General features: G+C 39.7%; 1 protein-coding gene and 1 long non-coding RNA gene across 7 annotated transcripts in view; both read left to right on the top strand.

The window, feature by feature from the left end:
- The first annotated feature begins 1,403 nt into the window (after window positions 1-1,403).
- LOC136287718 (uncharacterized) lies at window positions 1,404-2,308 on the top strand. The gene is made up of 2 exons (XR_010720280.1): window positions 1,404-1,557; window positions 1,707-2,308. It is a non-coding gene; the product is annotated as an uncharacterized lncRNA (long non-coding RNA).
- Window positions 2,309-3,209: 901 nt separating this feature from the next.
- ADGRG6 (adhesion G protein-coupled receptor G6) overlaps window positions 3,210-27,268 on the top strand; it is a 111,700-nt gene continuing 87,641 nt past the window's right edge. For all 6 annotated transcript variants that reach the window (XM_066178988.1, XM_066178991.1, XM_066178989.1 and 3 more), the window contains exons 1-2: window positions 3,210-3,442; window positions 9,105-9,208. In XM_066178988.1, the coding sequence (XP_066035085.1) occupies window positions 3,441-3,442; window positions 9,105-9,208 (106 nt within the window). In that variant the 5' untranslated portion in view covers window positions 3,210-3,440. The remainder of the gene's footprint in view (window positions 3,443-9,104; window positions 9,209-27,268) is intronic.

Genomic DNA, 27,268 nt, shown 5'->3' on the forward strand with positions numbered 1-27,268 from the left:
AGGGGAAAACAAGTGATTCGTGCTTGAATTCTGGGAGCTAGTTAAGTAGTCTCTAGAGGGACAAAAGATTCTCAAAAAGGAAAAGGTGCAAAGATTTATGTATTATAAAGATTACTTTATGTAATTTATGAGATCAGTTTATGTAAAAGCATCATGAAACAGAGCTATATGTCAAAAGTATGAAGTAATTATTGGATTGATTTGAATTCTTGAATCCTTTAAATTGATGTGAATTGTTGGTAACAATTAATTCTGCTACTTCACCTTTTAGACCCATGCCCAAACCTCTACCCTCAAAACCAGAATTTTGGAGCTCACATTTGAACTTTCAGACTCAGCAGTGGGTATGTAACATGTTTTCTTCAAGATATGAGAATGACCAAAGCCAGGAACAGTTGTAGAATGCAAATCCAGTTTTGTTGCCCTTGGAATTTTTGAGAATGCATATGACCTTGAATTTTCTTCATGAGCTTATGGCACTTTTAATGCACTAATATTTTCAGCTTCCTTTTCATTGTTTCAGGTTGTCTTCTCTTTCACACTATTGCAGCCAATAAAGTTTCAGTATTTGCCCTTCTCTAGAAAATAAACACAGATTTTCCTAAACGCAATTAATATAAAAGAGACTTTCAAAACACAAGTTCATTAAAAAATCGTGTGTCTCAAATACTAAAATGAAGTATCCAGACATCAATACGATATTTCATACTATTATTTTGTGAAGCATTCTTTAACATTCTTACAAGATATTTAAAGGAGTTGATGCAAAGTTACACAAAATGTAAGGAAATCATCCTTGCCATAAGATTACAGAAATATGTGAACAAAGCCATAAAAATAGAGCCCTACAAACTCATGCAAAATATTTCACTAATCATCTCAGAATATTCATGAAACACTCCGCAATATTTGAAGAATATGCTACCCCTGTACCTAAGAACATTCAGACCCCACTTGCCTAAGGAGAAATAAAAATAAATGTAAAGCAACATTGTGACCACAGATGTGGTAAGAAAAGAATAAAAAGAGCTGCTTGACTTTCTGTGGGTGTCGCTCACTAGATGTCAATATATAGAACCCTTCTGGTTATAGCACTGCTTCCCAGACTTCTGTATTTTTTTCCCCCCCTTAATCACATTGTGCAAAAGACAGGCTGCAATGTTAACCTGAGTTGGGTGTTGTAACGTAGCCTGCGGTTTCTCATGCTGAGACAGAGATCTTAAAATCACTGTGATCTACAGAGAAACTCTCACTCTTGCTAAGCAGCAGACAGAAATGCAGCCCTCTCCAACTACCCACACCATGCCAAGTTGTTTCACTATTGATTAAAGGCAGATGTGGCACAGTGAGCTGCTGCCAGATAATGATCAGCATTTTCTCATTAGTAATTGGGTTCCCTTCACTGCTCCACAGCTCTGAGACCATCTTCAGAAACATGCTACTTCATTGTCCAGAAAATCTGCTCTGCACATTATACCCACTGGACATCACAAGCATTTCCTGCTGGGCAGTGTTTAGTTTGGGATCCAGAAGCAGCAGTGCTCCTGCTGTGGAGGGGTAAGCAAATTGATGTTTGCAACAATATATGACAGCAAAATCAGAACAGGAGAATTAACCAAGAAATAGCTGAACAAAAACATGACAGGCAAAAATCTCTCTCTCTCTCTTTTTTTTTTTCTTTTTTTTTTCTTTTTTTTTTTTTCTAGTTTGACTGCAAGGTTCTGGAATTACAGTCACCTTTAATGCCTTCCAAGAAGGGAAAGAAGATGCAAGTTTCCAACATTGCCAGGAGATAAACACTACACATGTATCACAAATCTGGGCATGAATGGGAGATTGATTTCTTCCAGATGTTCTTGATTTACTGTGTACATCTCATATCAGGTGGATTTAATATGGCCAGGAGATACTGAGCTCATGTACAGTGAGTCCAGTGCATTCTAGAAACAGACTTTGCTGTGCGCATGAGGAAAATGCAATAATCTCCAGGTGTACAGTAAACTCAGTAGCAAGAACCTGTAGGCTGATGCTGTCCCAGCCTGCACCATTGCCCATGTAGATTTAGCTAACCCAGTCCCAGCAGTTCTTGCATCCATGTTCAGTGCCAGGAATTTACAATGAAATCAAGCCTATGGATTTACTGGTTTTAAGGACAGAGAATAAAAATTGACCAGAATAAGTGAATATTAATGTTCAGCATAAAGTTAATTAAAAAATATTGATTTTTTTAATGGGAACTGTGTGCTTTTATCTGTCATTGCATGCTGATAACTTCATTGAATGATTCACTGTGCCAGGTCTTTTATTTCCCCATCCTTTCTAACCCTGCCTGCTCAGACCCATGAAGTACTGTGAAAATTTTGGATTTCTCTAATGACTTTTTGTTTTTCCTCTTTCTATCATTTCAATGCTTTCCTACCTAGCTGTAGAGCAGTCCCATGTCCTACAGATTTTAATTGAGCAAAGCAGCTCAGGATCATTAGCAAATGATGCAAACTACCATCCTCCAAGAACGCTACCCAGGAGTGAGGTGTGGGCCATCATTCTGTGGGAGCAGCACACCGCCTTCCACGCTTTAAAGTGGGTCAGAGCCGCATCACCTCCACCTACCTATCTTGTGTCCCTAGCATGTTCTGTGCTTCAAAGGAAACTGACACACTTCCAGCGCCTTGGAGGCTGTGCCAGCAGCTCTGGGACACAGTGGGACAGTGTGTTTTCTTGAGGCGGGCAGGTGGGGTTATGTGCGCTCCGCTCTGCAATGCGCAGCGTGCACGCTGTGCTTGACCCCTGGGCCCTGCTGCCACCGGGATGCTGCGAGGCGCCACACGCTCAGGGCGCTGTGACCGGCAAGGGCAGTGTCTCCACGATGGAATCTTCTCAGAGGTGGCCCGTGTCCTCTGCGGGTGGCTTTGGGCCTGCGGCTATCAGCCCGAGGGGTGCTTGGGGACTGCACACCCGTTCCCCTAACCAGTGAGCCGGGTCGCCGCCAGCCTGGAAGGTGCCGCCCGGGGAGCGCCTTTCCGGGCGTGGGGCGGGTGGGCACCCCTGTCCCCAGAGCGGCGCCCCAGGGCCGTGGAGCAGCTCCTCGGCGGGGCCCCCGGCCGGCCGGGCCCCGTCCTGCCCCCGGAGCGCGGTGGGCCGGGCCAGCCCGCGGGGCCGCCACCTGACTGCGGGGCGCGGGGAGCGGGCGGGGCGGCTTCCCTCCGCACCGAAGTTTCCCCGACTTGTGCAAAGGGAGAGAGGCAGGTCCCGCCGCGGCGCGGGGTGGGAGAAGCATCGCGGCGGAGGAGGAGCGGATCGGCGCGGGCGGGGAAGAGAGGTGGGCAAGGAGCGATGACCTTAGCGAGGAGCCGGCGAAGCAGCGGGCCAGAGGCAGAGCGATCGGCAGCGCGGGAGGATGGTTGCTGAGACCCGGAGGAGAGCCGCCCCGTAATGTCACCATGTAAGTCTCTTCTCCGGGCTCCGGGGCCAGGGCTGCGGCTGCCGCCCGGGGCGCTGGGGGAGCGCGGAGAGCCCCGCGGGCTGTACCGAGGGGCGAGGAACCCCGGGCGGATCGGCAGGGCTTCCCCACCACCCACGGGAGGTGGTGAGTAATGTCAGGGCTGAGCCGTGCAGGTAGGTAGGGCTGAAAGAATGGGGAAACTGGGAAGTTTCAGGCCGGGAGCTCGGAGGGCAGGGCTGGCAGGGCTCTGCCCCGTCCGGGCTCCGTGTCCGTCGGCGGCTGCCCTGTCGGTTCCCGGGCGGCCGCTGCCTTTCCAGGGCACCCTAACGCCGGCCTTAGGACCGCTCTGCTGGATTTTCCCGTGCTTGCGGACAAGTAGCGAAACACTTGGCCCCGCTGGCCGCCTGCCCTGGGCGGCGGTGCCCCCGCATCCGCCCGGCCCCGGCCTCTCGGCTCGGGACCGCGGCCGCTCACGTCGAGGAGCCCTGGCACTACAGGCAGCCTTCCAGGTGAGGTGCCAGCACAAGTAGGGAAAAAGTAGGGGAAGGGAGAGGGAGGGCAGGGCGGACTTCACAAAGCCTCGCCGCCACTCTCGGCAGTGCAGGGAGCGGGGGCAGCGCGGGGCTCCGCCACCCTCGGGGGGCGAGGGGCGGGCTGGGGCTCCCCCTCCTGCCGGGCTCACCAGCCCCGGGCCGGACAGTGCCCTGACCTCCGGGCGCCTTCCCCTGGAGATTTCTCCTTTACTGACTGTCCCTCGCCGAAGGTAAGGCGAGCTACTGAGGTTTGGAGTTAGGCGTTCCGCCGGTGCGTTCACAGCCAGGAGCGAGAGCCTGGGGACGCACCCGAGGGAATCGGTACAAGTGAAAAGGGCAAGGGGTTCTCACACCGCGCCGTCAAGTTAAGGCAGAAATCAGGAGTTCCTAAAGATTTAGTGTTGCGGTGCTGCCGGGTTGGAAACAGCCAGCAGATTTGTTGCCTGCAACTGGGAAAAGTTCCCTTTGAAAGTAAAGCCGAGAGACTTAGATGGATCTGATAGGGCTGATACTGTTTAAATTAAAAGGCGGTGTCTTTTTTTTTTTTTTTTTCATCTCTTTTGATGAGCATGAGGGTGTTTTCAAAGTTGGCTGTAAGAATAATTCGGAACAACTAGCGCTTAAAAAATGAAAGTTTTAAGGGGTATTGTGTAATTAATCTTTCAAGACTTTAATGTACTACAGTTTAAAGCAATGATTTCAAAGTTAAAATCAACTTCTTTATTAATCTGAGGGAACTAAACTGTGAGTTGCAATCATCTTTCACTTGCAGTTCCACTTGGGAGTGATTAAGCTTAATATATTTTTGTTTACAATCTATGTGAGAAAAAAAATTGTGAAATTGATGTTATCTTTCTTTTCATTTTAAAGCGTCAGCAACATTTTTCCTTAATAGCTTTAGACATATCAAAGACCAAAGAAAGTCACGTCAGTGTGCCTGAGGCAGAATTCACATCCTGCTCCAGGGAGCTTTTGACTTAAGTTTTCAGCACAGAAGATGGTCTATTCGAATTTGTATTGCATGTTTTGGGCTGGTACAGTCTTCAAATGAAATACTCAAGCGTTACTCACATTTTGTGTATGTTGTCCTGCAGAGCTGTATATTCCCTAAAAAGCGATGCTGTTTTGTCTGCTACCTGGCTGCCGGCATGTAGAGTAAAAGATTTAGTAGTTGGATGTAGCAAAACTCCCAGTAATTCCATCTTGAACTGTGTCAAGTTACTATCCATTTATGGTTTAGATAATTTACATGTCTATTTTGCTCTTCTGGAATGAATTGTGAATAAGCTCATTGTCTCCCTATGTTATAGGCAATGAAAGTAGCTGTGGACTAGAGTGGACTGAATTGGTAGCTAGAGTGCATAGCTGGTCATGTCACACAGTGTCTACAATGGCAAATGCAAGTCCATAGAAAAATTAGTACTTCACACCTCAGAAAAATCAGACTCCACAGAAGGCCAGAACCCTCAAAAATCCCCCAAAAGTTGAGAGGCACTGCTGGTTTTAGGCTATGTCCATCTGTAGTAGACGTACTCCTGTCATAGGTGCCCTAGTAATTCCCGAATCCGTTGGGAATGTTTTGGTTCTGTGATAATCTAGAGTGATTTCTTCAGAGCATCTAGTGTGTTACCAGCTAGGGACAGAATAGGGCTTTTTCATTTAAACTGACACAAAATATAGAACAAAACTCACTATGAACAGTGTTCACCAGTTTTTATGTGACCAAAGACAAAGCCTGAAATAATCCATATCTCTTCTGAGATCTTTGTTACAGATCCATCTCTTTGTTACAGGGTCCATCCCTTTGCTTCCCGAAACTCATGGTGTGTTCTACTACATTGCTGTTCTGGTATCCATTCCCTGTGCTGTTAAAGATTATTAAATGACAGAACACATCTTTTTAATACCATTTAAAATAAGAACACAAGACCAAAGGGGTCTCTTGGGCCATCAAATCAGTGCTTTCAGGGGACCATATCATTCCGTGATAAGCTACAAACAAGCCCAGAACTGTTTGTTGATTTTTCTATTGAATTATTCATGTGCTGCTTGTATTCACTTCTAAACGTTGGTTAACACCAGTAACCGAGAAAAAGAACCTTAAAATAAATATGGTGGCTACTAAGCGGTGAATAACATCTGCAAATTGGTTGTGTTTTTTAAAACCTGGGAAGATTTTTATCAGTTATTACAACACCTTATCATAATTGTCTGATATGTCAAAAATATAAAAAGATCAGGAATGGATTTTCTTGTGGAAGAGGCCTTTTTGTTGGCAGTGTGTTATCTGACTTCCATCCCTGACAACTTCTTGTGTGAACAGGAGTGTTATGCATCGGAGTGTAAGGCTGTGAGAAGTCAGCTTTCTGAATTTTGACTTTTTGTCTCTGCAAGATCCTAGGATCACATAAATAACTGATTTCCTTGCTAATTTATAGCACTCAGCTAGTGGTTTTGCTTTGTAAAGCAGTTCTTCAACAATCCTCTCCAAAAGAAACAGATCTGACTCATGGTGTCCACATTAGTGGAGTGTTTTGGTAGCATGAGCTTCTGTGCTCATTCTTGTCAGAGTTTGATAAACCTTTTTCTTGTCAACTGAGATGGTGTAGTATAAAGAGGATTGTTTTGTCCTTCAACGGTGGGGAGCGTAAGTGGAGAAGACAGTTTGCCAATTTTTTTATATATTTGTTTTGTTTATTTATTTTGGTGGGGAATAGTGTATTTTTTAATTGCAATTATGTAATTATTTACCTTTTTACTCTGGGGAGAAGTCTTTATAGCTACTCCTTTCTGTCTTACTGTTAGCACTTGTTTATGCTCTGCTCTGTTGTTGCTTATCCGTGTTCTTGAAATCTTTCTTGGCTAGGACTTTTTGCATGGGTGAGGATGAGGAAGCAGATTATAAACTATCACCCTGGAGTATCTCGGAGTATTGGCTTGTAAGCATTACCTCAATGCAAGTAAACAGTAACAAATAGAAATTGGCCAAATCAAATATCTCTTTCAGACTAATGTAGAATTTCATGTTTTTTCAAAAAGACATTAGAGGAAATGTGGCTGGATACATTCACACCAAACCTAAGCAGCAGAAGCTTGTCATGTAATTTTTCCTTGAGTATCTCAAATGTGGTGTCTTGGATTCTCCAGTTACTAACTGAGCAAAAACTTTGTCTGAGCTCACAGAGATATCAAAAGTGATGATATAGAAAATTTATCAGTTTGATGAAAATCAACACAGATTTATTCTGAATTATTAAATAATTTTTTGTTTCCTAGTCTGATAACTGTTAACTGCGCTTGCTCTAAACAAGCCAGCAACAAAAACCTGTAATGCAACCACTTCTACAGGTTTGCACTGGTAGATTGAGCAGCAGGATGCCATGTAACTCATTAGTACCTGCAAACTCCTCTGTAGGAACAGGAAAATTATTTTGTATCTCTGGTGTGTCGTGCTGTTAGCCCCAACACTTCCATTCCCCCACTCTGTGAGTATATATGCATGTCAAATGTGCTTGCGTGTGTATGTAACTGTTTTCATGTCTTCAAAGGACTTCTGTTCAAATTCAGTTTTCTAAATTAATATTAAAGGTATCGTGGACTTATTAATTATACACATTGGAAACTAACAGTTCCAAAACCTCAGCTTTCTGTTGTCTGAGATTTTAATGGGGATTTTTGGATCACTGATTTGAAGAACAATAATTCTATTGTTTGATAATCCAGTTATTTTGTATGTCTGGCTTCATCAAAGAGATTCTTGTATTTCAGAGCCTCATGTTTTCTGAACTTGTCTTCAACACTTGTTAAGTTTGACTTTACAATATCTCAGAAAAAATAAATCTGCTTCAGATTCCTAATTTGATACAACTACCCACAAAGAGCTGAACTCCTTTTGTAATCAGATACCCGTGCTGTGTAACACTGCACTCAAGGGAAATCTAACTGATCGAAGCAGTCTGCTGAAGTGCCATTTACCTGGGCCCTTTGGCACCTAGCCCACAGGAGTGCTTTGATGAATTACCATTTTTAAAGCTGAAATATTACTTGTTCCTTTACAATGGTTTATCTTGCTGCATTGGTTTCCACTTTGGGAATAAACAGAAGCTTGCACTGGAAAAGGTTTTATATTTGCCCCCAGCTTTTGCTGGTGGGTTCACAGCAATATATGTGGAGCAGAAGGAAAAGTTTTGTCCTTATCTACCTCAGTATGGGTAGATAATATGTTACCGAACAAAAGCCAGTTATCATCACCAAATAGGAGAGGAAGGAGTTGGTTTAAATAATGTGTGTTTTATTTCGTTACTCGTTACTTGCTTGTGCTTGCTTCTAACTTGTTGAATAAAATGAGACATGAATGTAGTGGAGCACCATTCATTTTGGGTGCATGGTTAAAGGTCTGAATAAATTTATTAGGAGTTTTGCTTCCTGTTCTGCCCACAGTGGAGGAAACATTTTGGTTTAGCCGTTAAATATCCTCTAGGCTTTAAGGGAAAGGAAACTTTAACTTCAAGCTGTAACTGATAAGAGACTTTTCTATAACTGCATTTATTTTATTAAATAATCAGGATGTCCCTGACTTCTCTGGCAGCACAGATGAGCTCCTAGATTTTGGCAAGGAAAGTTTCAGGATTTTGATAAAAGTCAGCAGAAAGTATCATAGCTGTCAAAACATTAGAACTGAAAAATGGAAAGCCTAGTTAAGGGCGGAGGCAAATTATCGTATACCATCTTTATTTAGTTAATAAAATATATTATGTATAGTTAAATAGAATAAATGTGCTTGAATGTGTAAAATTTCATATTTCAAAAAAACCCTACAACTTAACTCTTTTACACTGTGCATCTTGTTTCTTTTACTAAAATACCACCCAGATCTGTCTGCTTAGAAGCCCAGTGCTGACCAGTCTTCCATTCTTCTGTCTGCTAAGAACCAGACAATATAATTTCTGACCCTTTTTAGCAGACTTTTGTCTCCGTTTAAGCAATACTAGGGCCATCCCTAATTTTCACTATTTTTTTCACTATTTCACTTACTGCAAGTTACTAGTTTGACTAACAACAGAGTCTTCCTCATTTTCTTGTCTTGTAAAACTCCCTGAGTTCTTGGTTGCTTTTCTTTTTTCCCACAGGATGTCACATGTGAGTGAAATGTGGTGCTGTCACTGGAAATGGAAACTACAGCACTGTCTCTGCTTGTTTACCACATGCATATATATATGCATGCAGCAAGCAGGTAAGTCAGCAATTTATCTTCTTGCATAAATAAATGATCTAGGAGCCAAAGTTTTAATGACTGATGACTATGCTTATGTATGGCTGAATTATGTACATTATAACACTTTGATGAAAGTGATGCACTGTGATCACTATTCGTAATTTTATAGCTTGGGTCCTGTGTTCTGGTACTGCTGAATCTTCTTTTTGCCATTTTTTAAAGTTTTGCTGTTATTAATTGTTACGATTTTCCCTTGAATTTCTTCTTTGAATTCTTTCATTTTCTTCTTTCTTTGCAGTTACCTTATTAATGCCTGCCTCTTGAATTTCTTCCGGTTGTTGAAATTCTGTGGGTAATCATGTAGTTCTTCCATTTTCCACAGTACTGTTTGTGCCTGCAGATTGTGTATTTAATAACCCTTCAGTGTAGTTCAAAGTTGTAAAATACCTGCAGTGTGCTCATTATTTTTAAAAGCTTTTATGACTCAAATAATAGAAACATTCCTCAGCAAAGTATGTGCAAGTTATATGTAAGATAACTGTACACTGTAAAGAACCATCAGTTTTAACTTTACATCATCTTGATCTGTAGTGACACTTCAGCACAGCGTAATGTAACATTGTGACTGTTTTCTTTAAATATATGAATGGGAGATTTCATTTAGTAAATGTCTTGTCCTAACCACTAAAGTGCAAAGTATTTTAGGAGATCCAGCTGCTTTGCTGGAAAAAAAGATGTCTGGAGTTTATTCTGGAGCATATGAAAATTTTGGAGCAGCTTGCGGTGCCCAGCTAATTCTGTATCAGATGCGTAGTTTTGCTTTGACAGGCTTGCCTTTGGAAAAAGCGTTGTTTATATATAGAAAGGGCTTCTAACTTCTTTGGTAATGTTTTTCTTTTTTAAAAAAGTGCTTTTTAATTTTTAAAGCCTACACTTTTTTTCTTTTTTAAGAGACAAAACAATGTTGTCACTGTGCAGTAGCACTTTCCATATTCATGTCACTTTAATAGGTGTTTTCCATTTCCATTAAACTGTAGCCAGGAGCACATTTAGGATCTGCTCCCACTTGTGGCTCCATTGGCTGGTGGCTTTTGTGTCCCTGTGTTCCTGGTCCATACTTGATCTTGGGCCATGCAGCTGCCCTTCTTAGCACAAAGTAAATCAGCAAAGCCTCCTCTAATTTACATCTGTGTGCTGTTACCTGGTGACTAGAACATTAGGGCACCAAAGTTATTATCCTTATTGCTATATCCTATATTTCTAATTTCTCTTCATAACAGGTAGTTGGTAACTGAAAGTGCAGGTGACACAGCAGCCTAAGCCCCATGAGCCAGAGGGTCCCAGCCAGTGTGCTGTGAGGACAGAGAAAACCAACCACAAACTCATCCGTGCGTTCAGCTTATTGCAGCACACCATGGCTAGCAGTGCTGGTGCTGAACAAGTAAGGTCAAACGCCCTGTGCCAAACTCCAAAATACACTTCTATAAAATTACATATGCCCCTGGCTAACCTCTTCAGCAGTAAAATGATCGGTGCCATTGGACTGGTAAAAGTTCCAGTCTCAAGTGCATCCCTTGTGGGGGCTTTTCATTTCTTGTCTCCACAGGAATAGATTTGAAATCTTAAAAACTTTCAATAAATGGAAAAGATATTTCCCTGTCTGCCTGAATGATAAGTAGATAAATAGAGTACACTGGAATTGCCCAGGTTCAATAGATGGTTTGCTGTTCAGCAGTGAAAGAGATGATAGGTAGTCTGCTGTTAATACTTGACTGAAATGAAAATGAGACATTTACCTTTACAGGAACCTGTCATTTGGCAGTACTTGCCTGTAGACCCTCAGGGTTCATATTTCTTTTTATGCTGGTATGAAAGTATAGGCTATGCTGCAAAATGGAGTCTTTTTATCTGCCTTTTCTAATAGAGCAAGACAATCAAAGCAGGAAACACTGCTGCTCCTGCATTTTTTTCCCCACGTTCTTAAAAGTTATTGGTCACTTTGGCTGTGGATTCATATGATATTCATAATCTCTCTGGCAGCTTAAGCTTGACTGAATTTACAGTAGAAATCTCATAAAAGCCTGACATTCATCCAGATTGTCTAGTGAGCTGTAAGCTTAGAAAGCTATTGGTGCTTATTAAGCTTTGCCCAGAGGAGGTTACATTGTAAGCAAGGGATTAAGATCATCAGGTCCAGGTTTTATGATTATTTAAGGGGCTATTCATAAGGATAAAGATAGAAGTCACAGTGGAACATGGAAAAATGCAAAAGTAATAATTTTATAGTTTAGTTTGAGGAAAACTACAGTACTGGGCCTGCTTTCAGAAACAAAGCTTAAGAAAGGGATTACACAGCAGAAAACTTAAAACAGGAGCGGGATGGTCTGTGAAATGAATGTTGAACCATAAATTGGTAAGGTACTGACAAGCAGGTGCACAAGTGGAGCGCAATCCAAAAGTATAGGTCTGATACCTCACAGGACTCAATGGAAGGATTGTGACGCTTGAAACAGAAAGAAATCACGAACAGAAAAAATTGATAAAAATATAACATGTCCTTTAGTTAAAATCTCAGTAGCCATAAGGGTTTGGGCACTCTGGCTTCAGGTTGTGTGTTGTGGATCAGGGTGAAGTTACTGCACAGCTCAGTTAGTAACTGGTCAGGGTTCCATTCCTTTCTGGGGTAGATGTCCCTGATGGTCTTGCGTGGGTCATTTAGCTGTGCCTCAGTTTCCTTGTGATGAGTGTGTCTCGCTTCCCTTGTAAATAGCTTGCTGATCTTCCAGTGAAAGGGCTGCAGCGGAGCTAAGATGTTAGAATGGGGGTGTTTTAAACAGAATTAGTTAAATCTGCTCTTGTGGGAGACTCAGATGTTCCTAACTTTTTGTTTGTATGTACATTTCATTGGTTTCAGAGAGCCCAGAAGAGAACAAATGGAGTGAACAGAGTTCTCGAAAACATGACTAGCGAAGGCAGACAGAAAGAACTAAGGTTTTTTTGGTCTATAATAGGCAGAAGAGGCAATGCATAAGAACTCATAATATTTAAGCAGGTAGGTGCAGTGGGAAGGGATAGACTGATCTTTTCAGGCAGTTGAAAGGGAAAAAAAAAATGGGCCTAAATTACAGCAAGATGAATGAGGGGAGGACTTCTCATCAAAAGGTTTAGATAGCAGTGAATTAGATGTCAAGGAAGACTGGGAAATCCCAGTCCCTGGGAATGTATAGTAATATCTGCCAGAACTGGTTTAAATCTACAGGGATCCTACCCTGAGCCTGAGAAATACATTATATAATTTCCAAACTGCCGTAATATCTATAGGTCTTTCTTAATCATTGGCCTGTAGAATCTCTTTTGGTTAAAAAATCTGGGAAATGAGCAGACCCTTTGGAAACTGCACTTCTTGGAATATGACAGTACTTCTGCTGTGACTAAAAAATTGTCTTGGTGTTTGTTCTGTCACAATGGGTTCAATTTATCTGACATAAAGAAGCAGCAGTTCAGTATGAAAAGGAAAAATCAGGTTGCTTCAGGTGTTTGTAACCTCACAAAAATGTTCACCTTAGTCCCCCCCCTTGCTTTTTTGCTTTTCTGCTGTCATGATAAAATGTCTGATGTTTCAATATTGTCTTTTGGAGTTTTCTGCACTCTCTATGGTAACTCAGAAGCAGAACTGGAGTTTTCTCAGTGACCTTAAATGCAGATTGCAGTTGGCATAATTACTTTCCAGTGTAGTTTTTGAGTGTCTTGTCAGCACTGGACTTTCAGAGTTTTGAATACTTGAACATTTGAGGAGACGGGCAGCATCCTCGTAGGAGTTTTCACCTTCTTGTGTCATTAGTAGACTTCTAATTACGTAAGAGTCAATAAATATTTTAAGTTTTGACTACTGTGCAAGCATATTTAGTTTTATTCAGAATGTGGAAAACATTTATTTTAATAAAGCCTTGAGGACATCTGTAATTCTTACTGCATTATTTCTGCATTATGCCCCATGCTGATGTTATCACAAAATTACCGTGACTGTAGGTAATGCCAGAATGAATATTTGTCCTTTTGGTAATCCATCAGTAAAGTGCATTGGGGTCTGTAGTCACATTTCCATGTCCTCAGATCAGTTTAATCAATTCTCAGGAGCTCATCAAAGTGTAAATTTCAATTCTGTTACAGCCCCTGGAATCTTAAATTTAGTGGTGATTCAGAGAAAAATTTCGTGCTGTATTTAATTGGTCAAGGAAAAAAAAAATCTGAAGGCAGGTCCTTCACCCACGTCTGATGGTGATCCACATTATAAGATCACCTTTGTCAGTTATGCTCCTTAATTGCATCTGTGTAGATAAAGGAGGAGTTAAAGTCCTCCCTTGTTTCTGGGAGCATTTCAGAGTGAATCTGTGGGTCCAGGAGCCTGATAAGAGATGGGAAGTCAGTATGGTGGGAAGTATCGCTCATGCCACCAGTGCTAGCGGCAGGAGTTAGTGACACAGTGAAAACAGATTGGGTTTTATCTGGCACAGCCAAGTCAGGAAGTGGAGGTTTTTCACCACGGGTCTCAAGCTGCCTAACCCAGACAGGGGCCAAAGATCCTATCACCGGGCAAATGATGAAATGCTTGTCAGCACATTCCCTTATCTTCCTCTTTCTTGCCATGCGCAGAGCAAGAACCGAAGTGCCAAGGCATTAACCCAGTCAGTCAGCACAATCCTCGCATACAGCAGGGGGTGGTTTCATGAAGTTGTTTGTTTCTGGTGCTCTGCCGAACTCCTCTCATGGCATCCCAGGGCTGGGAACGGGTTGCATTTATTGCTGAGCAGGGTAAATGTGACTGATAGTTCTATCCCTGACTCAGGCATGGAAATTCTTATTTCTGAAAGTTACGGAAAAAGTCAGGAAATTTTAAAAGTTTGGAAAAAATATTCAGTCTGGCAGTCTCTTTTCTTACAGAGGCATACATAAATCGTGAGTAACTAAGAGATTAGTCAGAAGGAATCTATGTATTTAATAAATAGCCCCAAGGTTTTTTTATTCTTTCCTCTTTCTCTGTCAGTTTATATATATATAAATTTAGCTTAAACAAAACATATCATAAGCTATCCCTTTTCTGTTGTTTAGTGTCTGTTTAGTATTTTGCTGGCTTGAGGCATGGGTTTAGAATTTCTGTTCATACAAATCTTGCAGAGAAAAGGTTGCCAGTCAGCTTTCTTGTTCTTTCCCCTAGTTGACAGTTTGTTAATATAAAAGTAAATTACTGTTGAAATGAATTTCACAGGAACCTGCCTTTCATTACCTCTGTTTACTTTATTTAGCTATAATCTTTTGATGGTGTTGATAATTCTTTTCTCTTAAATGTTTCAACCTCATTGCATTAACCATGACTGTAACCAATACTGCCTTAAAAGCACAGTGATTTTTTCCCCCTCCTCTGATATGCCCTCACAGCCAAACCGATATGGAATGTGCTCAGGCATTTCTAAGCTGACTACAACCTCATTGTACAGGGTCTCTGCACTCCTTTATTAGAACAAAGGCTAAATAATGTACCTCTCTGTAAAGGTACCTTTGAAGGTATCTTCAAAGAAGGAACAACCTGTCACAGAAGGTCCAGTCTTTACAACCTGCAGTATTTTAGAATCTGTTAATAATTTATTTTTTCTCATTTTCTCTGTTCACTGTTAGAAATTAAAATACATAGCCAACAAAAGCTTGAATGTTTGTCAATACTGTTTATCACAACACATAATAAAAGTACCTACCTTAGCAGTACATCCAGAAATAGGCCCAAGATGACTTGTGGCCATCTGGACTGTGCTTTACAAAAGGCTGCCCTGATAGAGGTTATTATGTGAAAAAAAATAATTTTTTATGATATGTCAGTTGCTCTCAATAAAGTGAATGAAAATTTTAGAACAAAATGTGTTTCTGTCTTATTAAAAAACTGAATGTTGTGAATTACACTTTTTTTCTCTTATGGATTACTAATGTGAGAAGCCCTGCATCATGAAGTGAAGGTGTTAACTAGAAATGGAAATTTTCCAGGTAAAAGTTCCTAACATACAAGTCTAGAAATTGTGTGATGTGCATTTCAATATGTATCACAATTAATACTGAGTAATTTAAATGATTGATTTAATATCCTAATGGACCTTTTAGAAGTGAGTAATTACCACTGGAAAGTCAGCATTTCTCAATTAATCTAAAGGGCTGATCTTGCAGATTTTAGATGTCTGTTTTAATGTCTATGATTATTTTTGCCAGAACTTAGTATTTGTTTACTTAGTGGGATTGCTTAAGTGTTTTGCACAAGGTGTAACATGTAATACTTACTAGATCAAAGCCTCAGTTATCACTTTCTGATAAAGAAATGTTAAAATTTGCATTTTCACAGAACCACAACACAGAGATGTCTGAGATAGATATACAATATCAAAATGAAGAAAAACATATATGATGTTTATTTTTCAAGAATCTTGGAAAGAAAAAAGTGAGGGAGTTGTAGCTACAATCTAGTAGTAAGGTACTGCAATATAAGAAAACTTCCCTGGAAAGTTACATTACTTGTTAAGATTGTGTATGAAAAACATCTGATTAAATTTTTCACGTGTACTGTTTCTGAATTTCTTTCTCTCATCATGGAAGAGAAAAATATTTCTCCTGTGGGAAGAAAATAAAGTGTTTTAGCTATAGACTGTGAACATTTTCTACAGAGTTAACACAGATGTTAAAGTAATAATGATAAGTTACATTTGGAGAAGAACATCTCTTGTTGTGATACGTTGAATCAAAACTATCTTCCTGCCCTAGACATGATAATACAAGCATGCATATCAAGGGAAGGGAGGGTTTCCAGAAACCCCTCTTGTTTTGTCTGGGTTCTGTGCTTGTTGGTCTGCTCAGTTCCTGTAAATGACAGACTAAGCTTTAACTCCTGCTGCAGTACAGGAAAATTAATTGTGTAATTCAGAGTTAGAAGTCTGCCTATGTAGTCTGGCCTCCAGATATCTTTCAAACAAGTCAATTTTAATTGGCGTCTCTGAAAAGATCAAGCCACTTTCCACTCTAAATCCAAGTCCAGTATCTTTGGTACCACTATGAACTTGTGCTCTTCTTTTATGATCTTTCATGTTTTAGGTTTTATAGAGTTTTTTGGCTTTTTTTCCCCCCCTATTGTATGGGCTGCTTGAACAGTATCTTGACTGTTCTCAATTTGTTAGTTGGAAGAAATTATGCTAATTGTTAAGATTTCAGCTCCCAGAGATGTTTACCAATTCCCATTCTGTGAATTTCCTTTTCAGTAACTTTGAACATCTTTTCAGTTATTTACTGGTTTTTCCAAATTCCAGGGTAGCAAATAGTCAAATTTGACAATAGAGGCCACCGCAGTGGAAACTCGGGTTGCATAATCCTCTAAAACTACTGCTATATTAATTAAGATGTAAGACAATTAATACTGTACGGAAATGTCAGCATGGCATGTTTTCAGGGAAATTAATGTTTGAAAGTTCTTGTAGACTGAAAAAGTGTGTGTTGGAAAATAATTTACTCGAAGAATGACAAAAAGTTAGTCCCTATTTTTGAAACCATTTTTCTTCTGGATATCCTCAAAGCAGTCCAGCTGTCTCCCAGTACACTGTAAAACAACTGTTTGTTTGTTTTTTTTCCAGAGCTAAATACCTGCAAGAGCTTGAAGGGTGGATCCATGAACACAATGTAGATCCCTGAAAAGATTGTCATACGGCTAATGTAATTTTTTAAAGGACAGAATGCAGTCAGTTTTTTTCTAGTTCCAGCTTTTTTCACTCATGAATATGCTTCTTAATGGGTGTCAGACAGCTGCAACTGCCTGACTCGAACAGAGTTTGTTTTGTTCAGATGCATGCTCTGGCTTCTCAGAGCTCTTTTAATTAAGAACTCTGCAGTGACAAATCCATAGTATGCAACTCAAGGCATTTTTTAATCAGAACTTGCTTTTTAGGTGGAGAGAAAGACCTCATGGTTGAAATTATCACAGAGACATTTGTATAAGTGACCCAGTCCTCTGACTTTTTTTTTAAGTGTGAGGGCAACTGTTTTTTCTCATTGTCCTGAATTTACAGGAAAAGTCTATAAATCAGTTTAAATTTTGAATGATTTTTTTCTTCTGATTCTGTCTAAATATCTTCCGTAACCAAAGTATGATAATCACATATTATAATGCACTTTATAGAAATTGAAAGCGTGCAGAGAATCCTGACATCACTTGTCTGATGAGTTGTTAAAAATACAGAAAGGAACGGTAGTATGTCTTTTGCAATGAAATCTAAAATACAGAGTTTTCATTCTGGGTGTGGGTGCCCACCTATCCAATGTTTTGAATAACAAATCATCCAAATGGTGCTAATTTATCTTATGTTGTTTCATGTATGTATGTAATATACACAAAAATAAAAGGGCAAAATGCTGATGTTGAGAAATGACATCATTTGTACAATGGGTTAGAAGTTGTGCTGTTTTAAAAAAATTGTTTGACTGATAAAGGTACTTAAAGGAAGTGTAACAATACTATAATGGGCTCCCTTCCTCACATGGGTAAGCCTGGTACCTTAGATGTGCACTAGCTGCTCTGGTTACAGTTTATTATATGACTGGTTTATAAAGTGTATTTTTTTTTTCATTTGACCAGTCAGATTTTGGCAGTATGCCATTTCCATGATGTCTAGTATTCTGATCTTATTTTGGATTGGCTGTGCTTCTGCTAAAATCTTGCCATTGGAACTGGAAAAGGTATTGTATATCAGAAATGCCACCAGTCAGGCCTTCCCTCTGTCTCTGAGAAATTGCTCTACTGTTAAGTGATTATTTCACTACTTTACAAGTGAATTGCATTTAACCCTTCTGCATTCCTGGAAAGGTCTCTGTGGAACTCAAAAAGGCGGAAGTAGCATTGGTATAATAATAAATTTCTCCTTCTGGGGGCACATGGCAATCAAAAGATACTACTGAGAATTAAAAAGGCAAACATCTCTCTATGTATACACTCCCTCTCGCTAATAAAATATACACATATTTTTCATGTGGGTAATACCAAATAATAAATTTCTAAATCTCTCACCAAAATCTAGTAACTTAGAAGTTACCTGCAAATAGGATCTGGCATAGTTGCCTTTAGTTTTGGGTGGGTTTCTTTCCCTCTTTATTGGCAATGTTGATGTATGTGATACAAGTATTCTATTTTACATAACTCCTGTGCTTGCTGACTCCTTTGACTATTACCTTCAACAGAAGTATCTGAAGTTGTTCTTTTTTTTTTAGAGCTTAACAAAACTGAATTACTGGAATTTAATCATAGAATCAATAGCTGAACTCAAGATCTTAGGAAAAAATTGCTTGGCTGCATAAATCTTTTCTGAGTACCACATCATAGCAATGGAATGTAGCAGATGCCAGAAATGTAGCGGAGAAGAATCCAGTTTTTAAAGCTATTGTTTTCAAAATATTTATCTTGCCTTATCGTCCTAATAATTTTTCTGGTGTAATAAGGATTCTGAATCTGAAGGAGAAAATTAAAATATTAGTTTTAAAATTTTGACATGTTCTCTTAAAAGCATTAATTTTCTTAAATAAGTATTCTTTTCAAGAAAGTAAAGGAAAATAACTTACTGATAACATGATTAAGAAAATAATGAAATAATTTCATAGAAGGTGTGCACTTTGCTTTTTTATGCTTAGGAATGGTGAAATTGAGACAAACCTGGTTTAATCTTCAAATAGTTTTGCACAACTTCTGGAATAAAATATAAGGAAATTCTTAAGTGGATGTTCTGCTGTGCATGTTCTAGTGGTTCCTCCATGGATTGCGTAACATTCATTTTACTGGGTCCCACCAAAATCAGTGCAGGTTTTACTGTCCTTGAATAAGACCAGAGCTCATGAGTGTGCAGCTCTCAGGAAAATCCCTCCCCAAATGTCCAAACAGAAACTATTTGGAAGTTTGTGTCTTGGCTAAGCAAGACCTTGCTCCTGTGTCAGAGGAAGCTGAAGTTCTGCCCCGTGGCTTTAAAAGATTTAACTTGTGTGGTGCTGCATCACTGTTCAGTGTTCAGAAAGGAAAAAGGCTTAAAGAACGAAAGAAGAGTTGCTGTGAACACTTGGCAATGATTATATGTTGTAACTTGTGGGTTTTGTCTGCAGATTACTGTGATCTCACCCAGTGAAATGGAAGAGGTTTTTGTATTCTGTTTTTTGTCTGTGTAAGCCCCATGTCATGTGAATCCTTTCTTGGTACTTAAGAATTGACTTGGGCTCCAGCAAAAAATTCAGATGCATGAACTCTTCTGGAAGGACTGATACTGAATGTCTTTCTTCTAGCACTGTTCCTGCTTTTTCTGGGACATGATACCATTTGTGGGAGTCAGAGCCCCTCAGATTCCCAGAGATTCAGTGTTAAATGAATATTCTTAGCACTCTCAAAAACGGAGCCAAGGAGAAGCCTGCATTTTTGCTCTATCGCTCCCTTTTTCAGCTAGGTTTACTATATCTGCTTGGGGATTGTTCAGTGACTCTCAGAGTCAGTTAAAATATCATAGGAATCCAGACATCCACTCTGGTTTTTAATTCTAATGCACAGAGGAAAGCTTTGTTTTTCCTTTTGAAGTTTATTGCTTTTGATTATAGTGGCATGATTTTTTGAGCTTTCCTCTTATTTTACTTTAGTGTGTGTGTTACTAGTGAGAAGACAGCTCAACCTTGCCAGAGTTTTAATCTTTAGGGTGAGGTCTACAATGCTTCTTATCTTAATCAGCTACTGTGTTTATTCACTTGAAATATGTGGAAATCTGAAGAAAGGTCTTTTATTAGCAGAGATCAAGTCAAATTTAAAAAAAAATCAGGTCTTTTAGCAATTTGTGGTATTTCACATTAGCTTTTGATTAGTTTTCCTTTGCAGAGTTCAATGCAAGAAATGATACAGAATGGAAAAACAGTGTTGCATACTGTAATAACAAAAAAAAAAGTCTTAGAATCTGGTCATCAAAATGTGACCATTGTGAGTCACAAACATAAATTACTTCATCGCAGTTGATGAAACTTTTTTTTTCTTGCCAGGAAGCTCTTCTGTGGTACTTGCAATTTGTTCTTTTACTTTGTCATAATTTAATTATCTTCGTGTTTGTGGTTCAGTTTGTAATACTGGCCCTCAGAATGGTTCTCATCTATTTCTCTTATATCATTCCGCATAGTAATTGTGGTGTTGGTGTGTAAACTTAGAAGTGCATCTGTAGATACTGATGGTAACAAAAATGACAGTCAAATGCTGTGCAAGTAGACTTTGTATGGCTGAGGTGCTATATACATTCAAGAACCAATTGCTTGGCAAGCAGGGAGATATTCTGCACTATTATCTATCACTTTTGGGCTGAACACACCAATTTGTCAACAATTATGAAAACCACCAAAGACCAATATGCCCAGTCTAAACATTGATCTGGGAAATATGTTCCCTAATGGACCTTTCTTAGGGTTATGGTATGTATTGCACATATGAAGCTTTCAGTAAGATTAACAATTTGCCTGTTATGTTTTTAAAGCTATAATGCAACTCAAAGAGGATTGTCCACCTAAAGTCATAAGATAAATATTAAATAATAATAATGGTGGTGTTTTATTATTTTTCTCCTAGTAACATGAGCTTTCATAAGTTAATGAGTACTTGTTAGCATTATCACTGCTGGAGATACATAGTCTGGAGGTAGCATCAACCATTACCCTGTGCTTGTGTACTGCCATAAATAAAGCTACTTGACTTGTTCTTTGATGTTACTTTTAAAAATACAATTACTATAAATTATAAATTATAAAAATGAATTATAAAAACGATCCTAAAACATTATAGGTTTATGATACAGCTTAAACTGTAACAGAAGCAAGTGTTGAACTAACATTTTATATCAGTTTAAGGACAAATATCCTAACGGAAACAGGGTATTGTGTTTATTTGGATTGTGCAGGTGGATCTCCTGTGTGCGCTGACAGATTTATAAATCCAGACACAGAGCACAGAGCCTTTGTCCGCACTTTAAGTAAATTATGTTCTTGGGTATAGGCTGCTTTGGTCATGGAAAAATATATCTGTATGAGACTTGAATGAATAATGGCTTTCATTGTGAGCACCTCTTTATCAGCAGCAATAAGAGAGGTTTGAGTGAATATCCAGGCTCCCAATTAAATGTGGGTAATGTCATATCCTTATAATCTATCTTTTCTAATTATGACACAGTATGTTTATTTCTGAAATGCCACATGCTATTAAATGGCTCTTACTTGTCTGTTACTGCTTTAAGGTAACACAACCTTTTAATCATACCGGTTCTGACAAAGAGTAAGACATTCACATATTTTTATTTTGCAGTAATTTCCTGTCTTATGTGGAGGTGAGGAAAAGCTTGGGATTCAGCTACTGAAACAGAGAATTATAATCTAGAATCAGCAGTTGCTAGTTTAGTTGATATGTCAGAAACCTGTGTGGTAGACCAGCGGGAAGGTTTCCTTTGATTGTTACACAAGGGTAGTTTTCAAATTTGACTTATTAAAAATAATAGAAGAAAACTTTAGTAAGAAAAAATATAAAGGGAAGTACTAAGGCTAGAAAGCTGGCAACCCCATAATTAAGAAATAATAGATTTGAAGAATTCAGCTTTCCTATGGATTTTTCCATTTTCACGTCCATGGTGATCATGCAGGCTGTATTACAAAGCCACCTGCTTTTTGTCATTGGCCTTCAGTTTTGTACAAAGTAGACATGCCCGGAGCCTGAAAACAAACATGATTTTTAAGGTCTTTGTTTAAAGTGTGGCCAGAGGTAAAATATGTACCCTGAATGAGGAACTGGATTGCAAAGAGATCTCATGGCGAGGGTGGCTGAAGGCTGTGCTAGAAAACTGAATTCTGTCTCTGTTTTCTCTTACGGGTGGCTCAGCAAATGAATTTCATGCCTGTCTTTAATGTATCTCAGTTTCTGTCACTAATTTAAACCTCTGGAATTATTTGCATCTCTGATTGCAGCTGAGGCGAATAGGAACTGTCTTTGGCTATATTAACCTCTATATTATGCTGCAAATCACAAGTTGGGTCTTGCACGTCTGAGACACCTAACATCAGAAGGTTTTTCTGATCTTGATATTCCCCAGATTCACTTCTGTAAAATGAGATTAAGAACATTTCTTCCATCACAGCTGCATTGTAAGTTATTCAATAAAATAACTGTTAGAGAAACGTTCTGATGTTATAGTAATGAACACCACAGAAGAGCTCATGAGGAAGTCAGTGATAATGCCTCAAGAGAGAGCTGGAATCGCTTCAAGGCTGAGGGTAACACATCGAAGAACAGAAGTAAAGCAGGATACTGCAAAGTTGCTTATTTCATGGGGTTTGTCCTTCCTGTGCACTCAGTGAGATCCTGCAAAAACAGTAGTATGTGATTATGTAAATGAAGATTTTTTTTCAATTATCTGTGTGCAAGGGCCAGAGGAAGGTTAACTCAGGCATTTCCTAACTTCATTCGTCCTTGATTGTGCAACTCTAATGGTGTCTGACTGTTTCTGGGAGGGGTTTATATTGTTGAGATGTCTGTGTATATGTAGATAAAACTGTAATTACTCCTAGAGATGTGTAGTTAGAGTTCTAATGTAGCCCATATGCAGAGAAGAAAGTCCTCTTAACAAAATGTTTTTTACTTATATTTCTTTTTTCATGCATTCCCACTTAATCAAGATGTTCTCCACTATATTTCTGAGACATTTTAAGGAAGCTGAAATTGGCAGTGGTTGGAGTAGTCAAACTATTTCCCTGTGAAGCAATTTGCTTAGGACCAGAACTTCCTTTTTCCTTCAAATATTTATTGCAGTCTTTGAATGATCCAGCAGTTAGAGCAACTGCGACCTAGTTCTGTACAACCTATGTAACCTCAGAACACAGTATTTCGTAATTAAAAAAAAAAAAAAAGAACAGAGAGAGATTCTGTTGTTGTACTTCCAACATGCTCCTATCACTTCAAAGATTTTTTTTTTCCACTTTATTTTTCTATTCTTTGCATAACTTCAGGGGAATTTTTGGTTACGCATTGAAAAAATATAATTTCTTCATCTTCTTTGGTATTTTCTCCAGTGTGGTGCATGGGTGCAGTTTGGTTTGGGTTTTGGGGGTGTTTTTTGCTTGCTTTTTTGCTTTTTTGTGTTCGTTTGCTTTTAAGGCAATGAAATTATAGGTTTTTTGATGATTGATTTGTGTTGTTCTGTTGGAAATAGAAAACAAAACGCTTGGCATTAGGAATAGGGAATTCAGTGTTACTCTTAGGGTGACAAGAAAATATCTATCTAGGGAAAAGATGTTAAGGCTTTTACTTCTGCACTGCTAGTTTCTGAAGGAGCACCTGGGGAGTGTTTTACTCTGGATTAGCAGGTCCTGTGTGGACTGAAGTTTTGAGGGAGGGTGGCATTTTTCTAGGAAGTGAGGTTCTCTGAATTGCATATGATCTTTCTGTGTGTCTGAGGTAATGGCAGGGTGCCCAGAGCTTTGTGGAGACATTCCTACTTCTTCAGCAATAAATAAAGTAAAAAAATAAATATAGTTAGTAAAGGGTAGGATATCTTTGATGTCAAGATAGTCTGCTAGATGAAAGACTGGAACTGGCATGCAGTGCCAAGCACCCCATGCTTCCTTAGTGCCTTTGGTGCCAACATCCTCAAAAAGAGCAAGGATCGTAATCCTTAAGACACCAGATTTGAAAAAGGATTTCCTTTAGTGCTGAGGTTGTTTTTATTACTCTTCAGACTTGCAGCTAGTGGTAAGACAAATGAGTCTTCTAGAAATTATGAAACATTTATGAACCGTGTCAGTTTTCAGATTACAGATTATACTAAATATTATTTTCCCTGTAACTGTGGACAAAGTCTTGTTGCCCATCTGCCCTTGGAACAGAAGTAAGTCTTTTACTTCTTTAAGATGGGGTAAAACAAGCCCAGTGTTCATATCTGGGCATCTGGAATAGAAGAGTTAAAGCAACGCCTGTGTACTTGTTACTTTTCCTCCAAACTCCCAGTCTTCAACTCTTTCCATTTTGGGAATGCAAATCTAACTGCGGCTGGCATGTCTTGCCTGTTCAGTCTGCAATGGATTTCTGCCAACTAGTTGCCCACTCCCTTTGAACTCACATATCCACAGTTGTCCTCAGGCAGGGAGTGCCATGTGTCTGTTTCCTGCTGTTTGAAGGACCACCTTGTTCTCCTGACTTTGAACCTGGCTTCTGTAACAAAGGGTCACTAAGTGATGACAGTGAGCAGGTACTCCTTATCTCTCTTTTCCCTGTCACCTACAGACCTTTTGCAGACCTTTGTCTGTTCTCCATTACATTGTCTCTTTCCCAGCTTGAGAGTACATGGCTACTCCCTCTTTTGCCCTGGCCATCCAAACGCAGGACCCACACCCATGCATCCTCTTCCTGTGGCTCAACAGCTTCATTAAACCCAGGATGGGACATCCACATGTGCCCTGGGCTGTCACCTGGCTGGGAGCAGTGGGTGCTGGGGTGCCCATGGTGGAGGAGGATCTGGAAGCCAAGCTGACCCCAGCACAGCCAGGGTCCTCAATGACTGGGTACAGTCTCACCATGTCTGGACTGGGTTAATAGATGGGGTGAGGTGAAGAAGCAAGTCCAAGGTGCATCCAGAGAGTCTTGTTAGGAGCAGAGACAAAGGCCAGAGACAGATGCACCTACAGCATATGTCCAGCAAGAACTGAAAACCAATTAAGGGCTTTTAGTGCACTCAGGGCACTGTCATACTTATCTATGTTGAGTTTTATCTGTCGTTTTATTGCCTAGTCACTCTGGCTTATAAAAGACTCATTTTTTTGTGCTTTATAGTTTGCCCTCTAGGTATCTACTGTCTGGAGCAGCTTTCCATCATCAGCGAACTTTGTGTGTTTCTACTGCTTTTCCAGATACTTTCTGGATCACTAATTAGTGTGGATCCCAGCAGAGACCCTGTGGGACTCTGCTGGTACCTTTTTTGTGTTTTTACACCTTCACATTTGCCCTACTTCTTAACCTGTTACCTATCTGTGTCAAAACTTTGCTTTTTATACAATGGCTTTTTGGTGGCCTTTAAAGCTTATGGTGAAAGTCTTTGCCAGAAACTTTCTGGATATCCAAGTGGAATATGTCAGCTGAGTCATGTTAACCCACATAGCACAACTGAAGCCTGCAGAGAACTCTGAAGAAGTTTATAAGACAAAATGTCACTTTCTAGAAGTCATGTTGACTCCCCAAATAGATTTTATTTATCCAGGTGTCCACTAATTCTAGCATTTCTTGTACCACAGATCCTTTGTGGTAGCCAAGGCACTGGTCTGGTCAGAGGGAAAAATTGTGGTAAACTAGTTTTACTTGACTGCCTGTTACCAGCAAACTGTACAGGTGTTAACATTATTAGCAAATCTTTAGGATGTATGACCTGTAATTACACTCCTATTCCCATGCTCTAGACTAAGACTGCATCTGGTAAAAATGGGCCTGAAAATAGTAACGTGTTTGATCATGTTGACAAGTAATGGAAAGGACTGAGTGGTACTTCAGGTCCTTTATTGAAATGTAATGAAAGCTTCAAGCAGCTCATTTGAGTGGTAATTCCTCACAACTGTGAACATTAGCAGAACACCTTTTCTTAGAATTTCTATTTCTTAGAATAGCTAGACCACTTTCACCACTTGGTGAAAGTGTCAAATGACTGTTTTTCCCTCAGACTGTGAAGGGGAGAAAAGTGCCATCACTGCAAAAGGAATGGTTTAATTTCTTCTTTCTTCTGAAATGCAGAAGAGATAGAAAGAAACTGTGATGCAGAAGGAACTGAGATAGTCTGAAATGCACCATATATACTATAAGTTCTTTCTCACAAATGAGAGAACAAACCTGTTATTCTGCACAGTGCAAATCTGGTAGCCATAGGACTAAAGAATACCTCTCCCTAAAAGGACAGAGCATTTCCCCATATCCTCAAATCAGCTCAGATATGGTCACATCAATAGATTGTTCCCTATTGGTGGGCAGTTCAGCGTTCAGCTGGTTCAGGCACCAGTGGTTTTTAGACCTTTCTGTTTGAAAGACCATGCAAATGTCAGCTCTAAGCGGAAGATAACACCGTTGTGCTGGTTTGGGTTTTTTAGTAATCCAAATGCCAAGAAACTTCTGACACTATTACTTCCTGTAAAGTAATTGCTTTCTCAGAACAGGGCAGCTTGTTGCTTGTAAATGAAGTAGCAAGGTTTTCATGTGCAGAAGAACAAAATTGGCTTAAAGGAGATTAAATTATGAGACAAAATAATGTTGAATATTTGTACACTGGATTTTTTTATTGTCATCATTTTTCATTAAAAAATAAAAATAAAAAAACATTCACATTGCATCTGTGCTAAGAATCACAGATTACAACCAGAATAAGGTGATTTCCCATTACAGCTTGCTGCTTTGGCTTTTGAAATGAAACTCAAAACTTTGGTTAGTTTTGGGGATACAGTCCTGGGAGAAGGACTAGCTTCAGGCAAAGCAGAGAGTTGCTTTGAACAGAAGTCTGCTGTAAGTAGCAGACCTGCTGTAGTCCTGCTACATCGCTCAGCCCACTCTGTGCCTTATACTTCGCTGAAGCACCTTCCTCACAACCCTTTCTCTACAGACAGGCAAAGTAAGACCATTCTTACCCTATCCATAAGGTTTTAATGTAAGCATGGTTGTATTTATTTTTGTTGATTTATCCCACTTGGAAGGTTTGTATGATCAGCTCTTTCAGGCTGAATTATTTATATTTTTCTCTCTGTTATTATTATGCATTTGTTTCATCAGTTGCCTCAGACGTAGTAGCACTTGAGTCAGAAAGCTTGAGAGAAAAGGTGCAATTCTCTGTCTAGTTATAAATGAACTCACTTCTGGCAAATGTTTGCAAGTCATAGTTGGTGAAGAATCTAGGAGTTGCCTGATTACTTACAAACAACCCATTGCCATTTCCATAACTAAAGACTGCTTAAAATTGCTGCTGGCACTACACTGTAGTTATGTTTAGA

The sequence above is a fragment of the Chamaea fasciata genome, unplaced genomic scaffold, assembly GCF_029207755.1.
Source record: "Chamaea fasciata isolate MVZ Bird 193981 ecotype frontalis unplaced genomic scaffold, bChaFas1.0.hap1 SCAF_3, whole genome shotgun sequence".
In the NCBI taxonomy this organism is placed as follows: Eukaryota; Metazoa; Chordata; class Aves; order Passeriformes; family Sylviidae; genus Chamaea; species Chamaea fasciata.